We start from the raw sequence: 22,357 nt of genomic DNA on the forward strand, positions 1-22,357 counted from the left end.
TAAGAGTACACATCCGTATTATGCACTTGTCTGAACGAACCCTAAAAGTAAGTGGTTTTGACCTGAGGAAATGTGAAAAACGTCAAAAAGTGCATTTCTTGCCATTTCTTGCCTAAATGTGGTTAAATGTATTAACTTTTCAAATGTTTAAATCTAAAGCAGTTTTTGGGAGATGTCGGAAGGAAATACAATCATTTTACAAAAGCAGTTACTAAAATAATGTTTTTTCTTTCTCTTTTTGTCTTAGGATAACAGCAGAAATTTGCTTTCATATGTTGTTTCCTACTACTTACGCCACTTTGATGATGTAAGTCTGCTTGATTTGTTACTTTTCTTATATTTACAGTAACTCAATAATTTTAAAAACTAAAGTTTATGGCTACAAGGAGCTGAATTTCACAAGCTTGCAGATAACCCATTGTATTTCTTATGACTGCTGAAGCTTAAAGGGAACCTGTTGGCTCAAAAATGCTATTTACCTGTAGATCTAGTGCTAATCTGTAGGTAAATAGCATTTTCAATGAATGTTTTTCTGGTTGCCGGAACATTGATTGTCAGCCTGCCTGGCAAACTTAAGGCCCCGTTACATTTAGCGATGCACCAGCGATCCTGACCATGAAACGACCCGGTCAGGATCGCTGAATGGTCGCTAGTGAGCTGCCAAACAGGCAGATCTCACCAGCGATGGAGCAATGGTCGGCGGTCGCTCTTACCTGTCAGACGGCAGCTCTGCTGACTACTTCCTTCTGCGTCCATGAGTCGCTCGTCGGCACCAGCAGGAAGCCGACGATGAGAAATGGACCAGGACGATCTCGCGCGATCAGCGATATCCAGCGGGGAGCCAGGTCGCAGGTCCATGTCACATGTAGCGAGAACGCTAGCGATATCACTGTTGCATCACAAAATCGGTGACGCTTTAGCAATATCGCTAGCGATCTCGCTATGTGTGAAGGAGGCTTAACTGCAGAGTAGAATTTACAAGGATAACCAGAATCAAATGTTCTAAAAACAATTACAAAATTATATTATTACACAAAGTTATAATCAAAGTGGACAAATAGCAATATATGAATATTATGGGTGCATATATGATTAGGCCGGAGACTAAATCACGACATGATAAATTGTAAACTGAACAAATGAGAATTCTGTTAATAATATATATTCATATGATAAAAAGTGTATCAGTACACTGATGCCCCTAGGCTAAAATGATACACTTTACCCAGTAAGGATAAAATATACAAAATTAGAATATCATCAAAAAGTTAATTTATTTCAGCTCTTCAATACAAAAAGTGAAACTCATGTATTATATAGAGTCATTACAGAGTGATATATTTCAAATGTTTATTTATGTTAATGTTGATGATTATGGCTTACAGCCAATGAAAACCCACAAGTTATTTCAGTAAATTAGAAAAAATAACAAAAAACACCTGCTAAGGCTTTACGTTTAAAAGGTCCATTAGTCTGTTTCAGTAAGCTCCACAATCATGGGGAAGACTGCTGGCTTGACAGATGTCCAGAAGACAGTCAATGACACACTCCACAAGGAGGGTAAGCCACAAAAGGTCATTGCTAAAGAAGCTGGCTGTTCACAGAGTGCTGTATCCAAGCATATTACTGGAAAGTTGAGTGGAAGGAAAAAGTGTGGTAGAAAAAGGTGCACAAGCAACCTGGATAACCACTACCTTGAAAGGATTGTTAAGAAAAGGACATTGAAAAATTTGGGGGAGATTCACAAGGAGTGGACTGCTGCTGGAGTCATTGCTTCAAGAGCCACCACACACAGACGTATTCAGGATATGGTGGGCTACAAGTGTCACATTCCTTGTGTCAAGCCACTCATTACCAATAGACAATGCCAGAAACATCTTACCTGGGCCAAGGTGGTAAAGAAATGGACGGTTGCTCAGTGGTCCAAGGTGTTGTTTTTAATGAAAGTAAATTTTGTATTTCATTTGGAGGCACACAATCCAAGCTGCTTGAGGTCTAGTGTGAAGTTTCCACAATCAGTGATGGTTTGGGGAGCCATGTCATCTGCTGGTGTAGGTCCACTGTGTTTTATCACGACCAAAGTCAGCGCAGCCATCTACCAGGAAATTTTAGAGCACTTCATGCTTCCCTCTGCTGACAAGCTTTTTGGAGATGGAAATGTCATTCTCCAGCAGGACTTGGCATCTGTCTACACTGCCAAAAGTACCAAAACCTGGTTTAAAAACAACATTATCACTGTGCTTGATTGGCTAGCAAACTCAACTTACCTTAACCCCATAGAGGAATTGTCAAGAGGAAGATGAGACACTAGAAGCCACAATGCAGATAAGCTTAATGCTGCTATCAAAGCAACCTGGGCTTCCATAACACCTCAGCAGCGCCACAGGCTGATCGCCTTCATGCCACGCCGCATTGATGCAGTAATTGATGCCAAAGGAGCCCCGACCAAGTCCTGAGTGCATTTACTGAACATACATTTCAATAGACCAACATTTTGGATTTTAAAATCATTTTTCAAGCTGGTGTTATAAAGTATTCTAATTTACTGAGATAATGACTTTGGGTTTTCATTGGCTGTAAGCCATAATCACCAACATTAACAGAAATATACACTTGAAATAGATCACTCTGTTTTTAGTGACTCTATATAAGGGATCCTCAAACTTTTTAAACAGGGGACCAGTTCCCTGTCCCTCAGACCATTAGAGGGCCGGAATATAGTTTAAACAAACTATGAAGAAATTCCTATGCATACTGCACATATCTTATTTTGAAGTAAAAAAAAACCAAAACAAAAACAGGAATAAATACAATATTTAACATGAAGAACAAGTAAAGTTAAATCAACAAACTTACCGATATTTCAATGGGTTCTTCGAATATCCTACACAACGAGTCCATTTTTTCTCTTTCTTGAGATCATTGTTTCCTAGGGATTCCAAATTTCAATGAGTAAAATACCAATATATGTACAGCGCTACAAAAACAGTATACCAGTAATAAAATTGCCCACACAGAGACATACAGACTGCACTGTCCATTAATGCAGTCTGATCAGTGCCCATCAATGCAGCCTTGCCAGTCCATATCATTTAGGCCTCACCAGTGCACATATTGGTGGAACTTCGCTTTTACCTCAGGCTCAGACTGGTGTGATGCGACAGTCCCCAATAGGCAGGTAAATGACCCCAATAGGCAGGTAAATGTCCTCAATAGGCATGGAAATGTCCCCAATAGGAAGCATAGGTCCCCAATAGGCAGGTAAATGTCCCCAATAGGCAGGTAAATGTCCTCAGTAGGCTGCATAGGTCTCCAATATGCAGGCAAATGTCCCCAATAGACAGGTGTCAGGACTCTAATGTCAGGACCCTGTCTGCGTCGGCAAACTGCCACGCAGATCAGGGTGACTTACCCACACTATGGGAGAGCGCGGGGTCCAATGCTGTAGTGATGGTTCAAGCAGACAGGACCCTCCTCTCAACGGGGGACCACTGGACCCCCGGGTCTCTCAGGATACTTGGCGTGAAAGGCCCGGACCAATCGATCCCCATCAACCGATCGAGCAGGAACCCACGACTGGTCTTCAGGACCGTAGCCTCTCCAATGTACAAGATATTGAAGAGCACGACGGACCAACCTAGAGTCAACAATTCGTTCCACCTCGTACTCAGACTGCCCGTCTACCAAAACCGGTGGCTGGGAAGACGATGATCCCTCCCCACAGGACTCCACAGGTTTCAAAAGGGCCCTATGGAAAACATTGGGGATCCGTAGAGATGGCGGGAGACGCAACCGAAAAGCCACCGGGTTAAACGCTTCGGTAATTTCATAGGGAACAATAAATTTAGGACCAAGCTTCGCAGAGGGGACCTTGAGCCTTATATTCTTGGTAGATAACCATACCTTATCCCCAACCTGGAACACCGGCCCCACGGACCGTTTTTTGTCTGCAAAAAACTTATATTTATCCTGGGCCTTCGTAATGTTACTCTGGACCTCCCGCCATACCTCCCCCAACCGCTGGATAGTCTCATCCGCCCTAGGACACCCAGAGTCCAAACGGGAAAACTTTCCAAAATGTGGATGAAACCCATAGTTGCAGAAAAAGGGAGATGTACCCGTAGACTGGTCAATGCGGTTGTTAAACGCAAACTCAGCCAAAGGTAACGCAATACACCAATCATCCTGTCGGGCTGAGGTCAAGCAACGCAGAATTTCCTCCAGAGACTGATTGGTCCGCTCAGTCTGCCCATTAGTCTCTGGATGGTAAGCGGATGAAAAGGACAGACCAATACCCAACCTCTTACAAAATGCCCTCCAAAATCTGGAAACAAATTGTACTCCCCTATCAGACACCACATTCAAGGGTACCCCATGCAACCGCACCACATGCTCAACAAACAATCTGGACAATGTTTCCGCATTAGGTAGAGCCGCCAAGGGTACAAAATGTGCCTGCTTACTAAACCTGTCCACCACAACCCAAACGACAGTATTACCCTTGGAGGGGGGAAGGTTGGTGATGAAATCCATGGAGAAATGAGTCCATGGTCTCTCAGGAATTGGCAGTAGTACCAATTCCCCGGCCGGCCGGTTATGGGGGGTTTTCGCACGGGCCCAAACATCACAAGCAGACACATATTCCCCAACATCAGAGGCTAAAGAAGACCACCAGAATATTCTAGCGATGGCCTTCCGGGTAGCCAAGATCTCTGGATGTCCACACAGAATTGAGTCGTGGAACCACCACCACCCCGGGCTGAAGAATGGAGGATGGAGGTTCGGGGGGGGGGGGACACCGGATCTAGACTGTGTGACAAGGCATCAGCTCTGACATTTTTGGATCCTGGCCGAAAAGTGATCGAGAAGTGGAATCGGGAAAAAAAAGTGACCATCTAGCCTGTCTAGGAGTCAACCTTTTAGCTGACTCAATGTAGGCTAGGTTCTTGTGGTCCATAATTATGGTTATGGGATGGACAGCCCCCTTCAAAAAATGTCTCCATTCTTCAAAGGTCAACTTCACGGCCAGAAGTTCTCTGTTCCCAACATCATAGTTTCTCTCCGCAGGGGAGAATTTCTTCGAGAAAAAGCCACAGGGTCTCAAATTAGTCAAAGTGGCGGGTCCCTGGGACAATACCGCCCCCACCCCCACCTCTGAGGCGTCCACCTCAACAATAAATGGTTCAGACGGGTCCGGTTGAATAAGAATCGGAGCAGACATGACATTTTTTTAAAAACTGAAACGCCGCTATCGCTGCGGCTGACCAATTCTTGATATCGGCCCCCTTTTGAGTCATGTCTGTGAGGGGTTTAACCACCTGTGAGAACCCACTTATAAATTTGCGATAATAATTGGCGAATCCTAGGAAACGCTGCAGAGCCTTCAAATCACAAGGTTGAACCCAATCGACAATGGCCTGCACCTTATTAGGATCCATGCGATACCCCTCAGCAGACACAATGAATCCCAGAAAAGCCAGTTCCTGAACAAAAAATAAACATTTCTCTAGTTTAGCAAAGAGACAGTTCTCCCGAAGCCTTTGGAGAACTGCCCAAATATGACCAATGTGAGCCTGTTTATCAGGGGAGTAGATCAGTATGTCATCCAAATACACAACCATAAAACGTCCAATAAAATCAGAGAACACATGATTGGTGAAATTTTGGAAGACCACTGGAGCATTGGTCAGACCAAAAGGCATGACCAAATTTTCAAACAACCCTTCAGTAGTGAGAAAAGCAGTTTTCCACTCATCTCCTTCCCGGACTCGGATAAGGTTATGCGCTCCCCGTAGATCTAATTTCAAAAACCACTTAGCTCCGGACAACTGGTTGTACAAATCAGGAATAGAATCATAGAATCATAGAATCATAGAATCGTAGAGTTGGAAGGGACCTCCTGGGCCATCTGGTCCAACCCCCTGCTCAAAGCAGGATTCGCTAAATCATCCCAGTCAGATGTCTGTCCAGCCTCTGTTTGAAGACTTCCATTGAAGGAGAACTCACCACTTCTCGTGGCAGCCTGTTCCACTCATTGATCACTCTAACTGTCAAAAAGTTTTTTCTAATATCTAATCTGTGTCTCTTCCCATTCAGTTTCATCCCATTGCTTCTAGTCTTTCCTTGTGCAAATGAGAATAAAGTTGATCCTTCTACAATGTGACAGCCCTTTAGATATTTGTAGACAGCTATTAAGTCTCCTCTCAGTCTTCTCTTTTGCAAACTAAACATTCCCAAATCCTGCAACCTTTCCTCATAAGACAGGGTTTGCAGACCGGTCACCATTCTGGTCGCTCTTTTCTGAACTTGCTCCAGTTTGTTGATGTCTTTTTTAAAATGTGGTGCCCAAAACTGGACACAATATTCCAGATGAGGTCTGACCAAAGAGGAGTAGAGGGAAATAATGACTTCACGTGATCTAGACTGTATGCTTCTGTTAATACATCCTAGAATTGCATTTGCCTTTTTTGCTGCTGCATCACACTGTTGACTCATATTCAGTCTGTGATCTATTAGTATACCCAAGTCTTTTTCACATGTGCTGTCACTTAGCCCTATTCCTCCCATTCTATATATGCTTTTTTCATTTTTATTGCCCAGATGTAGTACTTTGCATTTCTCCCTGTTAAAAACCATTCTGTTAGTTGCTGCCCACTTCTCCAGTTTATTTAAATCTTTTTGAATCCTCTCTCTCTCTTCTCTAGTATTAGCTATCCCTCCTAGCTTTGTGTCATCAGCAAATTTAATCAGTTTACCCTCAATTCCTTCATCTAAATCGTTGATAAAGATGTTGAACAATACAGGGCCCAGGACAGAGCCCTGTGGTACCCCACTTGAGACATTCTTCCAACTGGATGTACAGCCATTTACGACCACTCTTTGGGTCCGATCACTAAGCCAGTTATGAATCCACCTAACAGTTGCCTTGTCCATTCCATACTTAGTCATTTTTTCAATAAGGATTGTATGAGAGACTTTGTCAAATGCTTTGCTGAAGTCAAGATATACTATATCTACAGCATTTCCTTGATCCACCCAATCAGTGATACCGTCATAGAAGGAAATTAAGTTAGTCTGACATGACTTATTAGTTACAAACCCATGCTGACTCTGTTTAATCACTTCATTCTTATCCAGGTATTGACATACATGTTGTTTAATAATTTGTTCAAAGATCTTTCCTGGTATAGAAGTCAGACTCACCGGCCTATAGTTGCCTGGGTCCACCTTCTTCCCCTTTTTGAAGATAGGAACAACATTTGCTCTTCTCCAGTCTTCTGGCACTTCTCCTGTTCTCCAAGAATTTTCAAAGATTATGGAGAGGGGTTCAAAAATTTCTTCTGCTATCTCCTTCAGTACTCTGGGGTGTAATTCATCTGGACCTGGAGACTTGAATTCATTTAGGTTAGCTAAGTGTTTCCTCACTATCTTTCTGTTTATAGATATCCTGGATTCTTCTATTCCCTTAATAGGACAGTGAATAACAGTTGATGTTGCATTTCCTTTCTGAGAGAAAACAGATGCAAAATAGGAATTTAAAAGTTCAGCCTTCTCAACATCCTGTCTTACCATTTCATCATTTTCATCCTGTAAAAATCCTATAGCATCTTTGACTTTTCTTTTACTTTTGACATATCCCCAAAATCCTTTATTATTGCTTTTGACATCTCTTGCAAGCCTCAGTTCATTTTCAGCTTTAGATAATCTGATTTGTGCCCTGCAGGTTCTGCAGACAGCATTATATTCTTCTTTAGATATGCCTCCCTCTTTCCATTTTATAAACATTTTTTTCTTCCTTTTTAGCATGTGCTTAAGTTCTGTGTTCATCCATCCTGGTTTCCTTAAATGCTTCCTATTCTTCCCTCTTTTCGGAATTGTTAACAACTGTGCTTTGAGAATTTCATTTTTCAAGATTTCCCATCCTTCCTGGACATTTTTGTCTTTAAGGATATCCAGCCATTGGATCCCTCCAATTCTCTTTCTGAATCCCTTAAAATCTGCCTTTCTGAAATCTAACCTTGACGTCTGAGTCTTCACAGGTCTTCCACCTCTAGTAATCCAAAATTCTAAAATAGCATGGTCGCTACCTCCTAGGGTCCCAGCCACTTTTACCTCCTCAACCATTTCCTCCCTGTTTATAAGGATTAGATCCAAGGTAGCAGTTCCCCTTGTTTTCTCCCTTACCTTTTGGAAGATAAAGTTGTCAGCAAGAGAGGATAAGAATTTCCTTGACCTGTTAGTTTTGCCTGAGAGAGATTCCCAACAAATGTCTGGATAGTTGAAATCTCCCATGACAACTATGTCATATTTTTTGGAGAACTTGGCCATCTGATGCATAAAGAGTTCATCTATATATTCGGCTTGCACAGGCGGCCTGTAGTAAATGCCTACAATGGTGTCCTTTCCATTGTTCTGTCCTTGTATTCTTACCCAAACAGTTTCCACAGAACTCCCAGTCTCTGAAGCTTCAATCTCTGTGCAGATATACGCATTTCGAACATACAATGCGACACCCCCTCCTCGTTTATCAAGTCTGTTTCTTGCAAATAAGTTGTATCCTTCTAGTCTTGTATTCCAATCATGTGTATTGTCCCACCAAGTTTCAGTGATTCCAATTACATCATATTTCTGTTCCTGTGTTAGTAGTTCCAATTCTCCTTGTTTGTTGCCCATGCTTTGTGCATTAGTATAGAAACATTTTAGTTTGTGATTGGTTTCTCTTTCTCCAATATTTTTATTAATTAGATTCTTTCGTCTTTGTTCTTCCTTTCCACTTCTAATAGCAGAGTTCTCAATAGCATTTGTCAGGTGTATGGCTTTTTCTGGTCTTTTGCTTCCCTTCCCATGTTGTTCTAGTTTAAAGCTCTCCTTACAAGTGTAGCAAGGCGACTTCCAAATACATGCTTTCCAGTCTTCGTAAGGTGCACCCCATCTCTAGCAAGTAGTCCATCGTATAAGTAGTTCACTCCGTGATCCAGAAATCCAAATCCTTGCTGACGGCACCATCGACATAGCCAGTTGTTCACCTGCAGAATCTTATTCCACCTCCTTGTTCCATGGCCATCCACTGGGAGGATGGAAGAGAAGACCACCTGTGCTCCCAGTTCTTTCACTTTCTTGCCTAAGTCTTCAAAGTCTCTGCAGATGGTTTCCAGGTCGTTTCTTGCGGTGTCATTTGTCCCCACATGTAGTAGCAGGAATGGGTAGTCATCTGTAGGTCTTAAGAGTCCTGATATCCTGTCAGACACATCTTTAATTTTTGCACCTGGAAGACAGCACATTTCTCTTGTAGTTATATCCGGTCTGCAGATAGCGGCCTCTGTTCCTCTCAGCAGGGAATCCCCCATGACCACCACTCTCCGTTTCTTCTTCACAACATTTTTTTTTCTCCATCCAGGAGGACTCTGAAGGCGTACAAGGTTGCTGTTTGTTGGCAAAGTCTTATCCTGAATAAGTGGGAGGGGATACGTATTTCTCACAGTTATCTTATTTAACTCTCAAAAATCGAGGCATGGGTGCAAACTACCGTCTTTTTTTCTTTACGAAAAAGAACCTCGCCGCCACGAGAGAGACAGAAGGACGAATGTGTCCCTTACGGAGACTCTCGGGAATGTATTCCTTCATAGCAGCCCGCTCGGGACCCGAAAGGTTATACAAGAGGGCCTTGGGCAATTTAGCACCTGGAACCAGGTCAATGGCACAATCAAATGGGCGGTGTGGTGGTAAAACTTCAGCCTCTTTTTCGGAGAAAACGTCCGTATAGTCTTTTAGGTACTCCGGAATACCTTCCAGACCAACGGTCGACACAGACACAGTAGCAAGACATTTTTCAGAACATTAGGGACCCCATTTAACAATGTCCCAAGATTCCCAATTAATCACAGGATTATGTAATCTTAACCAGGGGAACCCCAACACCAGTCCCGCAGGCAGGTTGTCCATAACAAAGCATGAAATACGTTCCTGGTGCAAGGAACTCACTTTAAGGAGAAACTCCTCTGTAAGAAATATGACGTCATTCTTAGCCTGTGGTGTTTTTTCAATGGCAACAACATGGATAGGAGTCTCCAGCCTAACTGTCCCTAACTTACACCTGGACACCAAGTCAGAGTCAATAAAGTTCAACGACGATCCTCAATCCACGAAAGCAGAAGTGGATGTGGAGACACTCCGACAACAAAGTTCCACTTGCAACAACATTTTTGAAAATGGAGAAAAAGGTACCTGAGAGCATGGGTGACCTCCACGACAATCACCCGGGCTCAGTCGCTTGTTGGTCAGTGGACAGGAGGGGCAATCCTTTTTCCAATGTCCAGAATCGCCACAGTGAAAACAGCATTTTCCCAAGCGCCGTTGTCTCCTTTCTTTCTCCTTGAGGTCGATGGTTCCCATCTCCATGGTTTCCAATATAGGACTGGCTCCCCTTCCTTGGGAGAATAACGGGGTCTCAATCTGCATCACTTCCCTCGCCCGTAGCCTACGATTCATTCGGACGGCCTGTATCATAGCCTCCTCCAGGGAATCAGGCGTAGGGTGGAGAGCCAAGGCATCTTTCAGATGTTCAGACAGGCCTCTACGGAACAAACCCCGGGGGAGCGGCATCATTGCAGCAGACCTCAGCAGCCCAGCGTCTGAACTCTGAGCAAAACCACCCGGCTGAGTGCTTCCCCTGGCACACATTCATCGCCATGTCCTCAGCCAAACGCATCCGATCAGGCTCATCATAAATATGCCCCAGGGCCTCAAAAAATTCATCCACAGTCATATGCTCAGGGGCTGTGGTCGGAAGGGAGAAAGCCCAAGCCTGGGGGCTCCCCTTAACAGAGACGTAATTACCCCCACTCTCTGACTTTCATCCCCAGAAGAGTGTGGTCTCAATGAAAAAAAAAAAAGCTTACAGCCCTCCTTGAAAACTTTGAATTCCTTTTTATCTCCAGAAAAGGTATCCGGTAACTTAACCAGAGACTCAGGGGAAATTAATGTAACATCCCGAGCACCCGATGATAAAACCCCCTGCACAGTGTCAGCGATCAGCTGCTTAGACTGAGCCAGGGCTAGTTGTTCCCCCAGGAGTTTGAGACATCTGAGTGAGGTGCTTTACCTGCTCAGGAAGAGTGTGCATAGGATCCATCACACACACAGGAGAAGGGGAGTGGAGAAAAAAAAAATGGTAACGGTCAGTTATAATGTCAGGACTCTAATGTCAGGACCCTGTCAGCGTCGGCAAACTGCCACGCAGAGCAGGGTGACTTACCCACACTATGGGAGAGCGTGGGGTCCAATGCTGTAGTGATAGTTCAAGCAGACAGGACCTGTGGCACTGAAAATAGTAAGGAGTCTCAGGACCTACGATCATGTGACTGCAGGGGGCGGGGCTTAGTGTCCTACTGCTGCAGATGATGTAATGTACCTACTGCAGGGAAACTGTAGTAGAGGAGAGGAAAACGCAGGTCAGACAAGCGAGGGTTCGTACACAGAGAGGGCTATGCGGTACCAGAGGGATGAGAAGAGAATAGTCAAGTCACAGGCAGAGGGTCATAAACAGAGGGGTAGCGCAGTACAAGAGGGACAGGCAGAACTCGTAACAGGGACAGAACCGGATCAAAACCAAGCAAGCAAGCAAGTTATCAGGCACAAGGCACACGTACGCACGAGGTCAACTAACTCAGCCGAGGACAGGAGTATAATTGACACCGGACCTAGGTCAAGTGAGCATTACATAGCCGCCCTCTGCCAGAGATAGGCAGAAACAAATAACCCCAGTCTGACCAGGACGGGCCAAAGACAAACCCCATCCTGGATCATGACAACAGGTAAATGTCCCCAATAGGCAACATAGGTCCCGAATAGGCAGGTAAATGTTCCTATAGGCAGCATAGTTCCCCAATAGGTAGGTAAATGTCCTGAATAGGCAGCATAGGTCCCCAATAGGCAGGTAAATGTCCCCAAAAGGCAGGTAAATGTCCCAATATGCAGCATAGGTCCCCAATAAGCAGGTAAATGTCCCCAATAGGCAGCATTGGTCCCCAATAGGCAGCATAGGTCCATAATAGGCAGGTAAATGTCCCCAATAGGCAGCATAGGTCCCCAATAGACATGTAAATGTCCCAATAGGCAGCATAGGTCCCCAATAAGCAGGTAAATGTCCCCAATAGGCAGCATAGGTCCCCAATAGGCAGGTAAATGTCCCTATAGGCAGCATAGGTCCCCAATAGGCAGGTAAATGTCCCCAATAGGCAGCATAGGTTCCCAATAGGCAGAAAAGGTTCCCAATAGGCAGGTAAATGTCCCCAATAGGCAGCATTGGTCCCCAATAAGCAAGTAAATATCCCGAATAGGCAGAAAAGGTGCCCACTAGGCAAGTAAATGTCCCTATAGGCAGCATAGGTCCCCAATAGGCAGGTAAATGTCCCCAATAGGCAGCATAGGTCCCCAATAGGCAGGTAAATGTCCCTATAGGCAGCATAGGTCCCCAATAGGCAGGTAAATGTCCCCAATAGGCAGCATAGGTCCCCAATAGGCAGATAAATGTCCATAATAGGCAGGTAAATGTCCCCAATAGGCAGCATAGGTCCCCAATAGACAGGTAAGTGTCCCCAATAGGCAACATAGGTCACCAATAGGCCAGTAAATGTTCCCAATAGGCAGGTAAATGTCCCTATAGGCAGCATAGGTCCCCAATAGGCAGCATAGGTCCCCAATAAGCAGGTAAATGTCCCTAATAGGCAGCATAGGTCCCCAGTAAGCAAGTAGATGTCCCTATAGAATCAAAGAATCGTAGAGTTGGAAGGGACCTCCTGGGCCATCTGGTCCAACCCCCTGCTCAAAGCAGGATTCGCTAAATCATCCCAGCAAGATGTCTATCCAGCCTCTGTTTAAAGACTTCCATTGAAGGAGAACTCACCACTTCTCGTGGCAGCCTGTTCCACTCATTGATCATTCTAACTGTCAAAAAGTTTTTTTCTAATATCTAATCTGTGTCTCCTCCCATTCAGTTTCATCCCATTGCTTCTAGTCTTTCCTTGTGCAAATGAGAATAAAGTTGATCCTTCTACAATGTGACAGCCCTTGAGATATTTGTAGACATCTATTAAGTCTCCTCTCAGTCTTCTCTTTTGCAAACTAAACATTCCCAAATCCTGCAACCTTTCCTCATAAGACAGGGTTTGCAGACCGGTCACCATTCTGGTCACTCTTTTCTGAACTTGCTCCAGTTTGTTGATGTCTTTTTTAAAATGTGGTGCCCAAAACTGGACAAAATATTCCAGATGAGGTCTGACCAAAGAGGAGTAGAGGGCAATAATGACTTCACGTGATCTAGACTGTATGCTTCTGTTAATACATCCTAGAATTGCATTTGCCTTTTTTGCTGCTGCATCACACTGTTGACTCATATTCAGTCTGTGATCTATTCGTATACCCAAGTCTTTTTCACATGTGCTGTTGCTTAGCCCTATTCCTCCCATTCTGTATCTGCTTTTTTCATTTTTATTGCCCAGATGTAGTACTTTGCATTTTTCCCTGTTAAAAACCATTCTGTTAGTTGCTGCCCACTTCTCCAGTTTATTTATATCTTTTTGAATCCTCTCTCTCTCTTCTCTAGTATTAGCTATCCCTCCTATCTTTGTGTCATCAGCAAATTTAATCAGTTTACCCTCAATTCCATCATCTAAATCGTTGATAAAGGTGTTGAACAATACAGGGCCCAGGACAGAGCCCTGTGGTACCCCACTTGAGACATTCTTCCAACTGGATGTGCAGCCATTTACGACCACTCTTTGGGTCCGATCACTAAGCCAGTTATGAATCCACCTAACAGTTGCCTTGTCCATTCCATACTTAGTCATTTTTTCAATAAGGATTGTATGAGATGCTTTGTCAAATGCTTTGCTGAAGTCAAGATATACTATATCTACAGCATTTCCTTGATCCACCCAATCAGTGATTCCGTCATAGAAGGAAATTAAGTTAGTCTGACATGACTTATTAGTTACAAACCCATCCTGACTCTGTTTAATCACTTCATTCTTATCCAGGTACTGACATACATGTTTAACACCAAGATTCATACCTATGAATGATCATAACACTAAGTGTAAAAAGACACATGTGTAGTCAGGCAACTCTATATTACAATAGCACCTACCAAGAACCTCCTGAGTTCAAATGCCTGAGAATTGTAAACTCTAATGAGAAAGCACACAAAACAGTGTTTATGTGCAAAAATCCAAACAATTTTATTGAATAAAATACATATAGTCACAAATCCAATGAGCATATATAAGGTGGAAACAACAAACCGCTCGACACAATGTGCACAGGGTGTAAATAATTAAACATCTAGAGCTAGGTATAGCTTGGAGTAAACTGTTGGTAATAATAAAGTGCTGATGCAAATACTTGCTCATACCTCAGATAAAGGTCAAAATGAACATACTTAAATATGCGAGCAAACGGGACAATATTCCCTTTGTTGTACTGCCAGCAACTCACAGGTAAATTAACCTATAAGGCACTACTATACCACAGAAAGGCTCTTAAGGATCGAATCTCTTACCCATGTGGACAGGTCAAGCGGTACTGGCAAACCCCGACGCGTTTCGCCCAGAGGCTTCCTCGGGGGGCTGTGTGGCCACTGTTGTGGGCCCAGGCCCTCTTATACTGGCAATAATTAAAGTAATCTATATCCGGTGTGTGCGGTCATAAGATAGCGACCTGCGTGGTCAATACAGGACCGCCACGTCACTTCCGGTAGAAGACGCGCGTCATAGTGCCTATGTTGCTATGGCCACATCGACGCGCGCAGCCATCGTGATGGCGCGTCGTAATAATATAGATTACTTTAATTATTGCCAGTATAAGAGGGCCTGGGCCCACAACAGTGGCCACACAGCCCCCCGAGGAAGCCTCTTTGCGAAACGCGTCGGAGTTTGCCAGTACCGCTTGACCTGTCCACATGGGTAAGAGATTCGATCCTTAAGAGCCTTTCTGTGGTATAGTAGTGCCTTATAGGTTAATTTACCTGTGAGTTGCTGGCAGTACAACAAAGGGAATATTGTCCCGTTTGCTCGCATATTTAAGTATGTTCATTTTGACCTTTATCTGAGGTATGAGCAAGTATTTGCATCAGCACTTTATTATTACCAACAGTTTACTCCAAGCTATACCTAGCTCTAGATGTTTAATTATTTACACCCTGTGCACATTGTGTCGAGCGGTTTGTTGTTTCCACCTTATATATGCTCATTGGATTTGTGACTATATGTATTTTATTCAATAAAATTGTTTGTATTTTTGCACATAAACACTGTTTTGTGTGCTTTCTCGTTAGAGTTTACAATTCTCAGGCATTTGAACTCAGGAGGTTCTTGGTAGGTGCTACATACATGTTGTTTAATAATTTGTTCAAAGATCTTTCCTGGTATAGAAGTCAGACTCACCGGCCTATAGTTGCCTGGGTCCACCTTCTTCCCCTTTTTGAAGATAGGAACAACATTTGCTCTTCTCCAGTCTTCTGGGACTTCTCCTGTTCTCCAAGAATTTTCAAAGATTATGGAGAGGGGTTCAAAAATTTCTTCTGCTATCTCATTCAGTACTCTGGGGTGTAATTCATCTGACCTGGAGATTACCTATAGGCAGGTAAATGTCTCCAATAGGCAGCATAGGTCCCCAATAGACAGGTAAATGTCCCAAATAGGCAACATAGGTCACCAATATGCAGGTAAATGTACCCAATAGGCAGCATAGGTCCCCAATAGGCAGGTAAATGTCCTCAATAGGCAGGTAAATGTCCCTAATAGGAAGCATAGGTCCCCAATAGGCAGGTAAATGTCCCCAATAGGCAGGTAAATGTCCCCTGTAGGCTGTATAGGTCCCCAATATGCAGGTAAATGTCCACAATAGGCAGGTAAATGTCCATAATAGGCAGGTAAATGTCCCCAATAGGCAGCATAGGTCCCCAATAGACAGGTAAATGTCCCCAATAGGCAACATAGGTCCCGAAAAGGAAGGTAAATGTCTCTATAGGCAGCATAGTTCCCCATTAGGCAGCATAGGTCCCCAATAGGCAGGCAAATGTCTCAAGTAGGCAGGTAAATGTCCCCAGTAGGCAGGTAAATATCCCCAATAGGTCCCCAGTAGACAGGTAAATGTCCCCAATAGGCAGCATTGGTTCCCAATAGGCAGGTAAATGTCCCCAATAGGCAGAAAAGTTGCCCACTAGGCAAGTAAATTTCCCTATAGGCAAAAGGCAGCATAGGTCCCCAATAGGCAGGTAAATGTCCCCAGTAGGCAGGTAATTATCCCCAATAGGTCCCCAGTAGACAGGTAAATGTCCCCAATAGGCAGCATTGGTTCCCAATAGGCAGGTAAATGTCCCCAATAGGCAGAAAAGTTGCCCACTAGGCAAGTAAATTTCCCTATAGGCAAAAGGCAGCATAGGTCCCCAATAGGCAGGTAAATGTCCATAATAGGCAGGTAAATGTCCCCAATAGGCAGCATAGGTCCCCAATAGACAGGTAAATGTTCCCAATAGGCAGGTAAATGTCCCTATAGGCAGCATAGTTCCCAATAGGCAGCATAGGTCCCCAATAAGCAGGTAAATGTCCCCAGTAGGCAGCATAGGTCCCCAGTAAGCAGGTAAATGTCCCTATAGGGAGGTAAATGTCCCCAATAGGCAGCATAGGTCCCCAATAGACAGGTAAATGTCCCAAATAGGCAACATAGGTCCCCAATAGGCAGGTAAATGTCCCCAATAGGCAGCATAGGTCCCCAATAGGCAGCATAGGTCCCCAATAGGCAGGTAAATGTCCCTAATAGATTAAAAACACATGTGACATGCACAAATGTGAACAAGTCGGTCGGACAGTGTTCTCACCACCCACATTTGTTATTCTGTGCTTTCTGTTTGTGTTTCAGTCAGTGGGTGGTGTGAACACTGTCCGACCGACTTGTTCACATTTGTGCATGTCACATGTGTTTTTAATTCCTTTTTTTTTTCCCCTTGCTTTTGCATGGTTTGAGTGACCCCACCCCTCTCTTGTGTGACATGCACATAAAGAGCCGTCTTACACCATGTGCCCATACTAGGAAGCACCTGTCTTAATCCTGTTCATTTAGACACTGTTCATATGTTCAGGTTTTAAATACATTAGATAGGGACTGCTCCATTAAGGGTTACCTTGACGAGGTGGAGTGGCTTGGTACACACTTTTTTGCAAAAAAACGTATCGACTAAATACCTTGTATTTGTTGTCATCTTTTTACCAGCACTTGCTGATTATTGTTATAGTTTTTACTGCAGGGTATTTTTGCACATTTGTTATTCTGTGCTAAATGTCCCCAATAGGCAGCATAGGTCCACAATAAGCAGCTAAATGTCCCTATATGCATGTAAATGTCCCCAAAAGGCAGCATAGGTCCCCAATGGACATGTAAATGTCCCAAATAGGCAACATAGGTCCCCAATAGGCAGGTAAATGTCCCCAATAGGCAGCATAGGTCTCCAATAGACAGGTAAATGTCCCCAATAGGCATGTAAATGTCCCCAATAGGAAAGTAAATGTCCCCAATAGGAAGGTAAATGTCCCCAATAGGAAGGTAAATGTCCCCAATAGGCAAGCAAATGTCCATAATAGGCAGGTAAATGTCCCCAATAGGCAGCATAGGTCCCCAATAGACAGGTAAATGTCCCCAATAGGCAACATAGGTCCCGAATAGGCAGGTAAATGTCCCTATAGGCAGCATAGTTCCCCAATAGGCTGGAAAATGTCCCCAATAGGCAGCATAGGTCCCCAATAGGCAGGCAAATGTCCCCAGTAGACAGGCAAATGTCCATAATAAGCAGATAAATTTCCCCAATAGGCATCATAGGTCCCCAATAGACAGGTAAATGTCCCCAATAGGCAGGTAAATATCCTAATAGGCAGCATAGTTTCCCAATAAGCAGGTAAATGTCCCCAATAGGCAGCATAAGTCCCCAATAGGCAGGTAAATGACCCTATAGGCAGTATAGGTCCACAATAGGCAGGTAAATGTCCCCAATAGGCAGCATAGGTCCCCAATAAACAGGTAAATGTCCTAAATAGGCAACATAGGTCCCCAACAGGCAGGTAAATGTCCCCAATAGGCAGCATAGGTCCCCAATAGACAGGTAAATGTCCTCAATAGGCAGGTAAATGTCCCCAATAGGAAGATAAATGTCCCCAAAAGGCTGTATGGGTCCCCAATATGCAGGTAAATGTCCACAATAGGCAGGCAAATGTCCCCAATAGGCAGGTAAATGTCCCCAAAAGGCAGCATAGGTCCTCCATAGACAGGTAAATGTCCCCATAGGCAGGTAAATGTCCCCATAGGCAGCATAGTTCCCCAATAGGCAGGTAAATGTCCCCAATAGGCAGCATAGGTCCCCAATAGGCAGGCAAATGTCCATAATAGGCAGGTACATTTCCCCAATAGGCAGCATAGGTCCCCAATAAGCAGGTAAATATCCCCAATAGGCAGCATAGGTCCCCAATAGGCAGGTAAATGTCCATAATAGGCAGGTACATTTCCCCAATAGGCAGCATAGGTCCCCAATAAGCAGGTAAATGTCCCCAATAGGCAGCATTGGTCCCCAATAGGCAGCATAGGTCCCCAATAGGCAGGCAAATGTCCATAATAGGCAGGTACATTTCCCCAATAGGCAGCATAGGTCCCCAATAGGCAGGCAAATGTCCCTAATAGGCAGGTAAATGTCCCTATAGGCAACATAATTCCCCAATAGGCAGCATAGGTCCCCAATAGGCAGGCAAATGTCCCCAGTAGGCAGCATAAGTCCCCAATAGACAGGTAAATGTCCCCAAAAGGCAGGTAAATGTCCCAATAGGCAGCATAGGTCCCCAATAAGCAGGTAAATGTCCCCAATATGCAATTATAAAAAGAAAGAAGCCAGCGCTGCCGATGGTCAGAACGCATAACATGAAGTGCAATGCACATATTGACATCTAACTGTAATCAAAATGAGACATTTGGCAAAATATTGATCAATACATTGAGCCACCCCAAGGCAATCTCATGTGGGGGGTCCTACTCTACATTTTTTATTACTCACTGTGCCATTACGGCCTTCTGAATATTTTAAAAGCAAGACCATATCTGTTACAAATGTACCTGAAACATGTCTGAATCGCTCCCGTGCAGCCAGATGAAACAAGTGCAGACAAAGGCCAACCAGGTCTGAACACAGACATCTCAGGTTAAACCTCCACACACTGTCCAACCAGCAAACAAAGATGAAGGGCGATGCAGGCTCAGACACAGATGTACAAATTATAAAGCCTGGGGCAGGGTAGGGCTGCTATGTGTGTGCACAGCAGCCTAGATCCATCACAATGAATACAGCAAAAATGGCGAACATAACCCAGCGCGCACGGCAACAGTGGTGATCAGCCACGACGCAATATGCAAATATAAAAAGAGAGAAGCCAGCGCTGCCGATGGTCAGAACGCATAACATGACATGCAATGCACATATTGACATCTAACTGTAATCAAAATGAGACATTTGGCAAAATATTGATCAATACATTGAGCCGCCGTGCCAAGGCAATCTCATGTGGGGGGTCCTACTCTACATTTTTTATTACTCACTGTGCCATTACGGCCACCTGAATATTTTAAAAGCAAGACCATATCTGTTACACATGTACCTGAAACATGTCTGAATCGCTCCCGTGCAGCCAGATGAAACAAGTGCAGATAAAGGCCAACCAGGTCTGAACACAGACATCTCAGGTTAAACCTCCACACACTGCCCAACCAGCAAACACAGATGAAGGGCAATGCAGGCTCAGACACAGATGTACAAATTATAAAGCCTGGGGCAGGGCCGGGCTGCTGTGTGTGTGCACAGCAGCCTAGATCCATCACAATGAATACAGCAAAAATGGCGAACATAACCCAGCGCTCACAGCAACGGTGGTGGTCAGCCACGACACAATATGCTCAGACTGGTGTGATGCGACAGTCCCCAATAGGCAGGTAAATGACCCCAATTGGCAGGTAAATGTCCCCAGTAGGCAGGTAAATGTCCATAATAGACAGGTAAATGTCCCCAAAAGGCAGGTAAATGTCCCAATAAGCAGGTAAATGTCCCCAATAGGCAGCATAGGTCCCCAATAGGCAGGTAAATGTCCTTAATAGGCAGGTAATTGTCCCGAATGGGCAGCATAGGTCCCCAATAGGCATGATAGCCCGGACCCTGCGCTAAAAAAAAAAAAAATACCAGTACTCACCTATGTCCCCCGCTGCTCTGAAAAGGCGCCTGCTTGACTCTGTCTTCATCTTGCACAGGCAGCGTGACATCATCAGGCCGTGCAGGTGATGTGATGACAATTACATCATCTATGCTGCATAAGGAGGGCCACAAGTCTTCCGGAGTGGCATCGCATCGCCTTTCCTTGCCACCTCTTGTCATTCCGCCTGCGATTACAGGGCCCGCCGACATTGAACTGTACTGAAGTTCAATGTTGGCCAAGCCCAGGAGCCAAGGGGCCGGATAAATGTCCTCCGTGGGGCGTAGTTTGAGGACCCCTGCTCTATATAATATGAGTTTCACTTTTTGTATTGAATAACTGAAATAAATTAATCTTTTGATAATATTCTAATTTTTTGAGATGCACCTGTATGTGTGTCACTATATATATATTCTATGTGTATATATCTATTCTATTCTAATTTGTCACTCTGTGATTATACTGTATGCGGCAGATGATTTGCCAGGATTTAATCTATATATATAGATACAGTATGTGTGTGTTTTGAAGGATATTTCCTTTGAAAACGATGTGTAAATGACAGAGAATTGCTGTATGTAAAAGCTCATGTTAAAAACGCTTTGCAATCAGATAGCACTCACACTGCATTCGGATGTAAATCAGATGCTAGATGTGAGGAATCTGATTGTACTCACATGACACTCGCATTACACTCCTGTGAGTCTCGTCAGAGAGACTCCGACCGATTTTCCATACGTTAAAGTGTGAATCCGGCCTTACTTAAAATTACAAATAAAGATTAAACAATCACCACAAGATAGATTTCGATATCCAAGGTATCATTTTAAACAGTATAACAGCGCCAACCTGACAGTGTCTGTAGTTTACTGAGCTAAATCCTGCTGACAGGTTCGCTTAAGTCCATGTTGATCCAGAGGAAGGGAAAAACCACATCAGCAAACACTAATGGCTCCATATCAGTGGAAAATTACTTCCCTACTCCATATAAGGCAATCTGTTGCCGGCAGAGCTGTTGCCGGCAGAGCAGGGGAGAATAACAGCTGAGTTCAGCACCACATGCAGGGGAACATCGGCTTACAGTAGCTGCCTGCCCTGGCAGCCGTCCGTGCTCACGTGCAGCACGTGTTGCGGGCCGTGTGTCCATGTTAAAACGGACATGTCTGCGTGTTTTGCACACGGACACATGGTCCGTGAAAACACACTAACTACGTCTGAAAACTGTCACCACACGTATCAGAGACACGGATGTGTGAAAAAGGTCTTAGAGAATTGAAACCATCATGTATTGACGACTCTCGTCAGATATACACAGCCATTCGCAGGATGTTAAGATTTTTTTCTCATCCGCATTCCACCTGAGAAAATTGCAGATCTGAGCAAACTCATTGAACAACATTGATACAAGGCCAATCCATTTTTTTTATCAGATTGCACTCATCTGATTTATGCGCAGATGTGAGGCCTAAGAGTAGTGAGACTATGGAACACTCTGCCACATGAAGTTGCAATGGTTGATTCACTACTAAATTCAAGAAGGGAATGAATGCCTTTCTTGAAAAATATATTACAGGTTATGGGAGCTAGATTCTGTGATAGGACATTGGTCAAGGGAATTAGTCTGATTGCCTTATATGGAGTAGGGAAGTAATTTTCCACTGATATGGAGCCATTAGTGTTTGCTGATGTGGTTTTTCCCTTCCTCTGGATCAACATGGACTTAAGCGAACCGGTCAGCAGGATTTAGCTCAGTAAACTACAGACACTTTTAGCCCAGAAAAGGTGCATTTATTAGATGCGCCTATTCTGGAGCTTTGTCGGGTTCTTCCCACTTGCCCTGTAGCGGTGGCAAGTGGGGTTAATAAGGGGTTAATGTCACCTTGCTATTGTAAGGTGACATTAAGCCCGGCTTAGTAATGGAGAGGTATCAATAAGATACCTCCATTACTAATCCTATAGTAAATAAAGGGTTACTTAAACACACACACATTACAAATAAAGTATTATGATGAAATAATACGCCACACATTTTTCCCACCTTTATTAGACTGCTTATTCCACCTTGAAGCCATTGATCACCTGTA

At 44.0% G+C, this 22,357-nt stretch overlaps 1 protein-coding gene across 2 annotated transcripts in view; it reads left to right on the forward strand.

The window, feature by feature from the left end:
• The window catches only part of FMN2 (formin 2), a 631,532-nt gene that overhangs the window by 407,584 nt on the left and 201,591 nt on the right, over nucleotides 1-22,357 (forward strand). For both annotated transcript variants that reach the window (XM_073560097.1, XM_073560098.1), the window contains exon 12: nucleotides 248-307. In XM_073560097.1, the coding sequence (XP_073416198.1) occupies nucleotides 248-307 (60 nt within the window). The remainder of the gene's footprint in view (nucleotides 1-247; nucleotides 308-22,357) is intronic.

The sequence above is a fragment of the Dendrobates tinctorius genome, unplaced genomic scaffold (genome assembly GCF_039654945.1).
Source record: "Dendrobates tinctorius isolate UK_male_01 unplaced genomic scaffold, ASM3965494v1 ptg000293l, whole genome shotgun sequence".
NCBI lineage: Eukaryota > Metazoa > Chordata > Amphibia > Anura > Dendrobatidae > Dendrobates > Dendrobates tinctorius.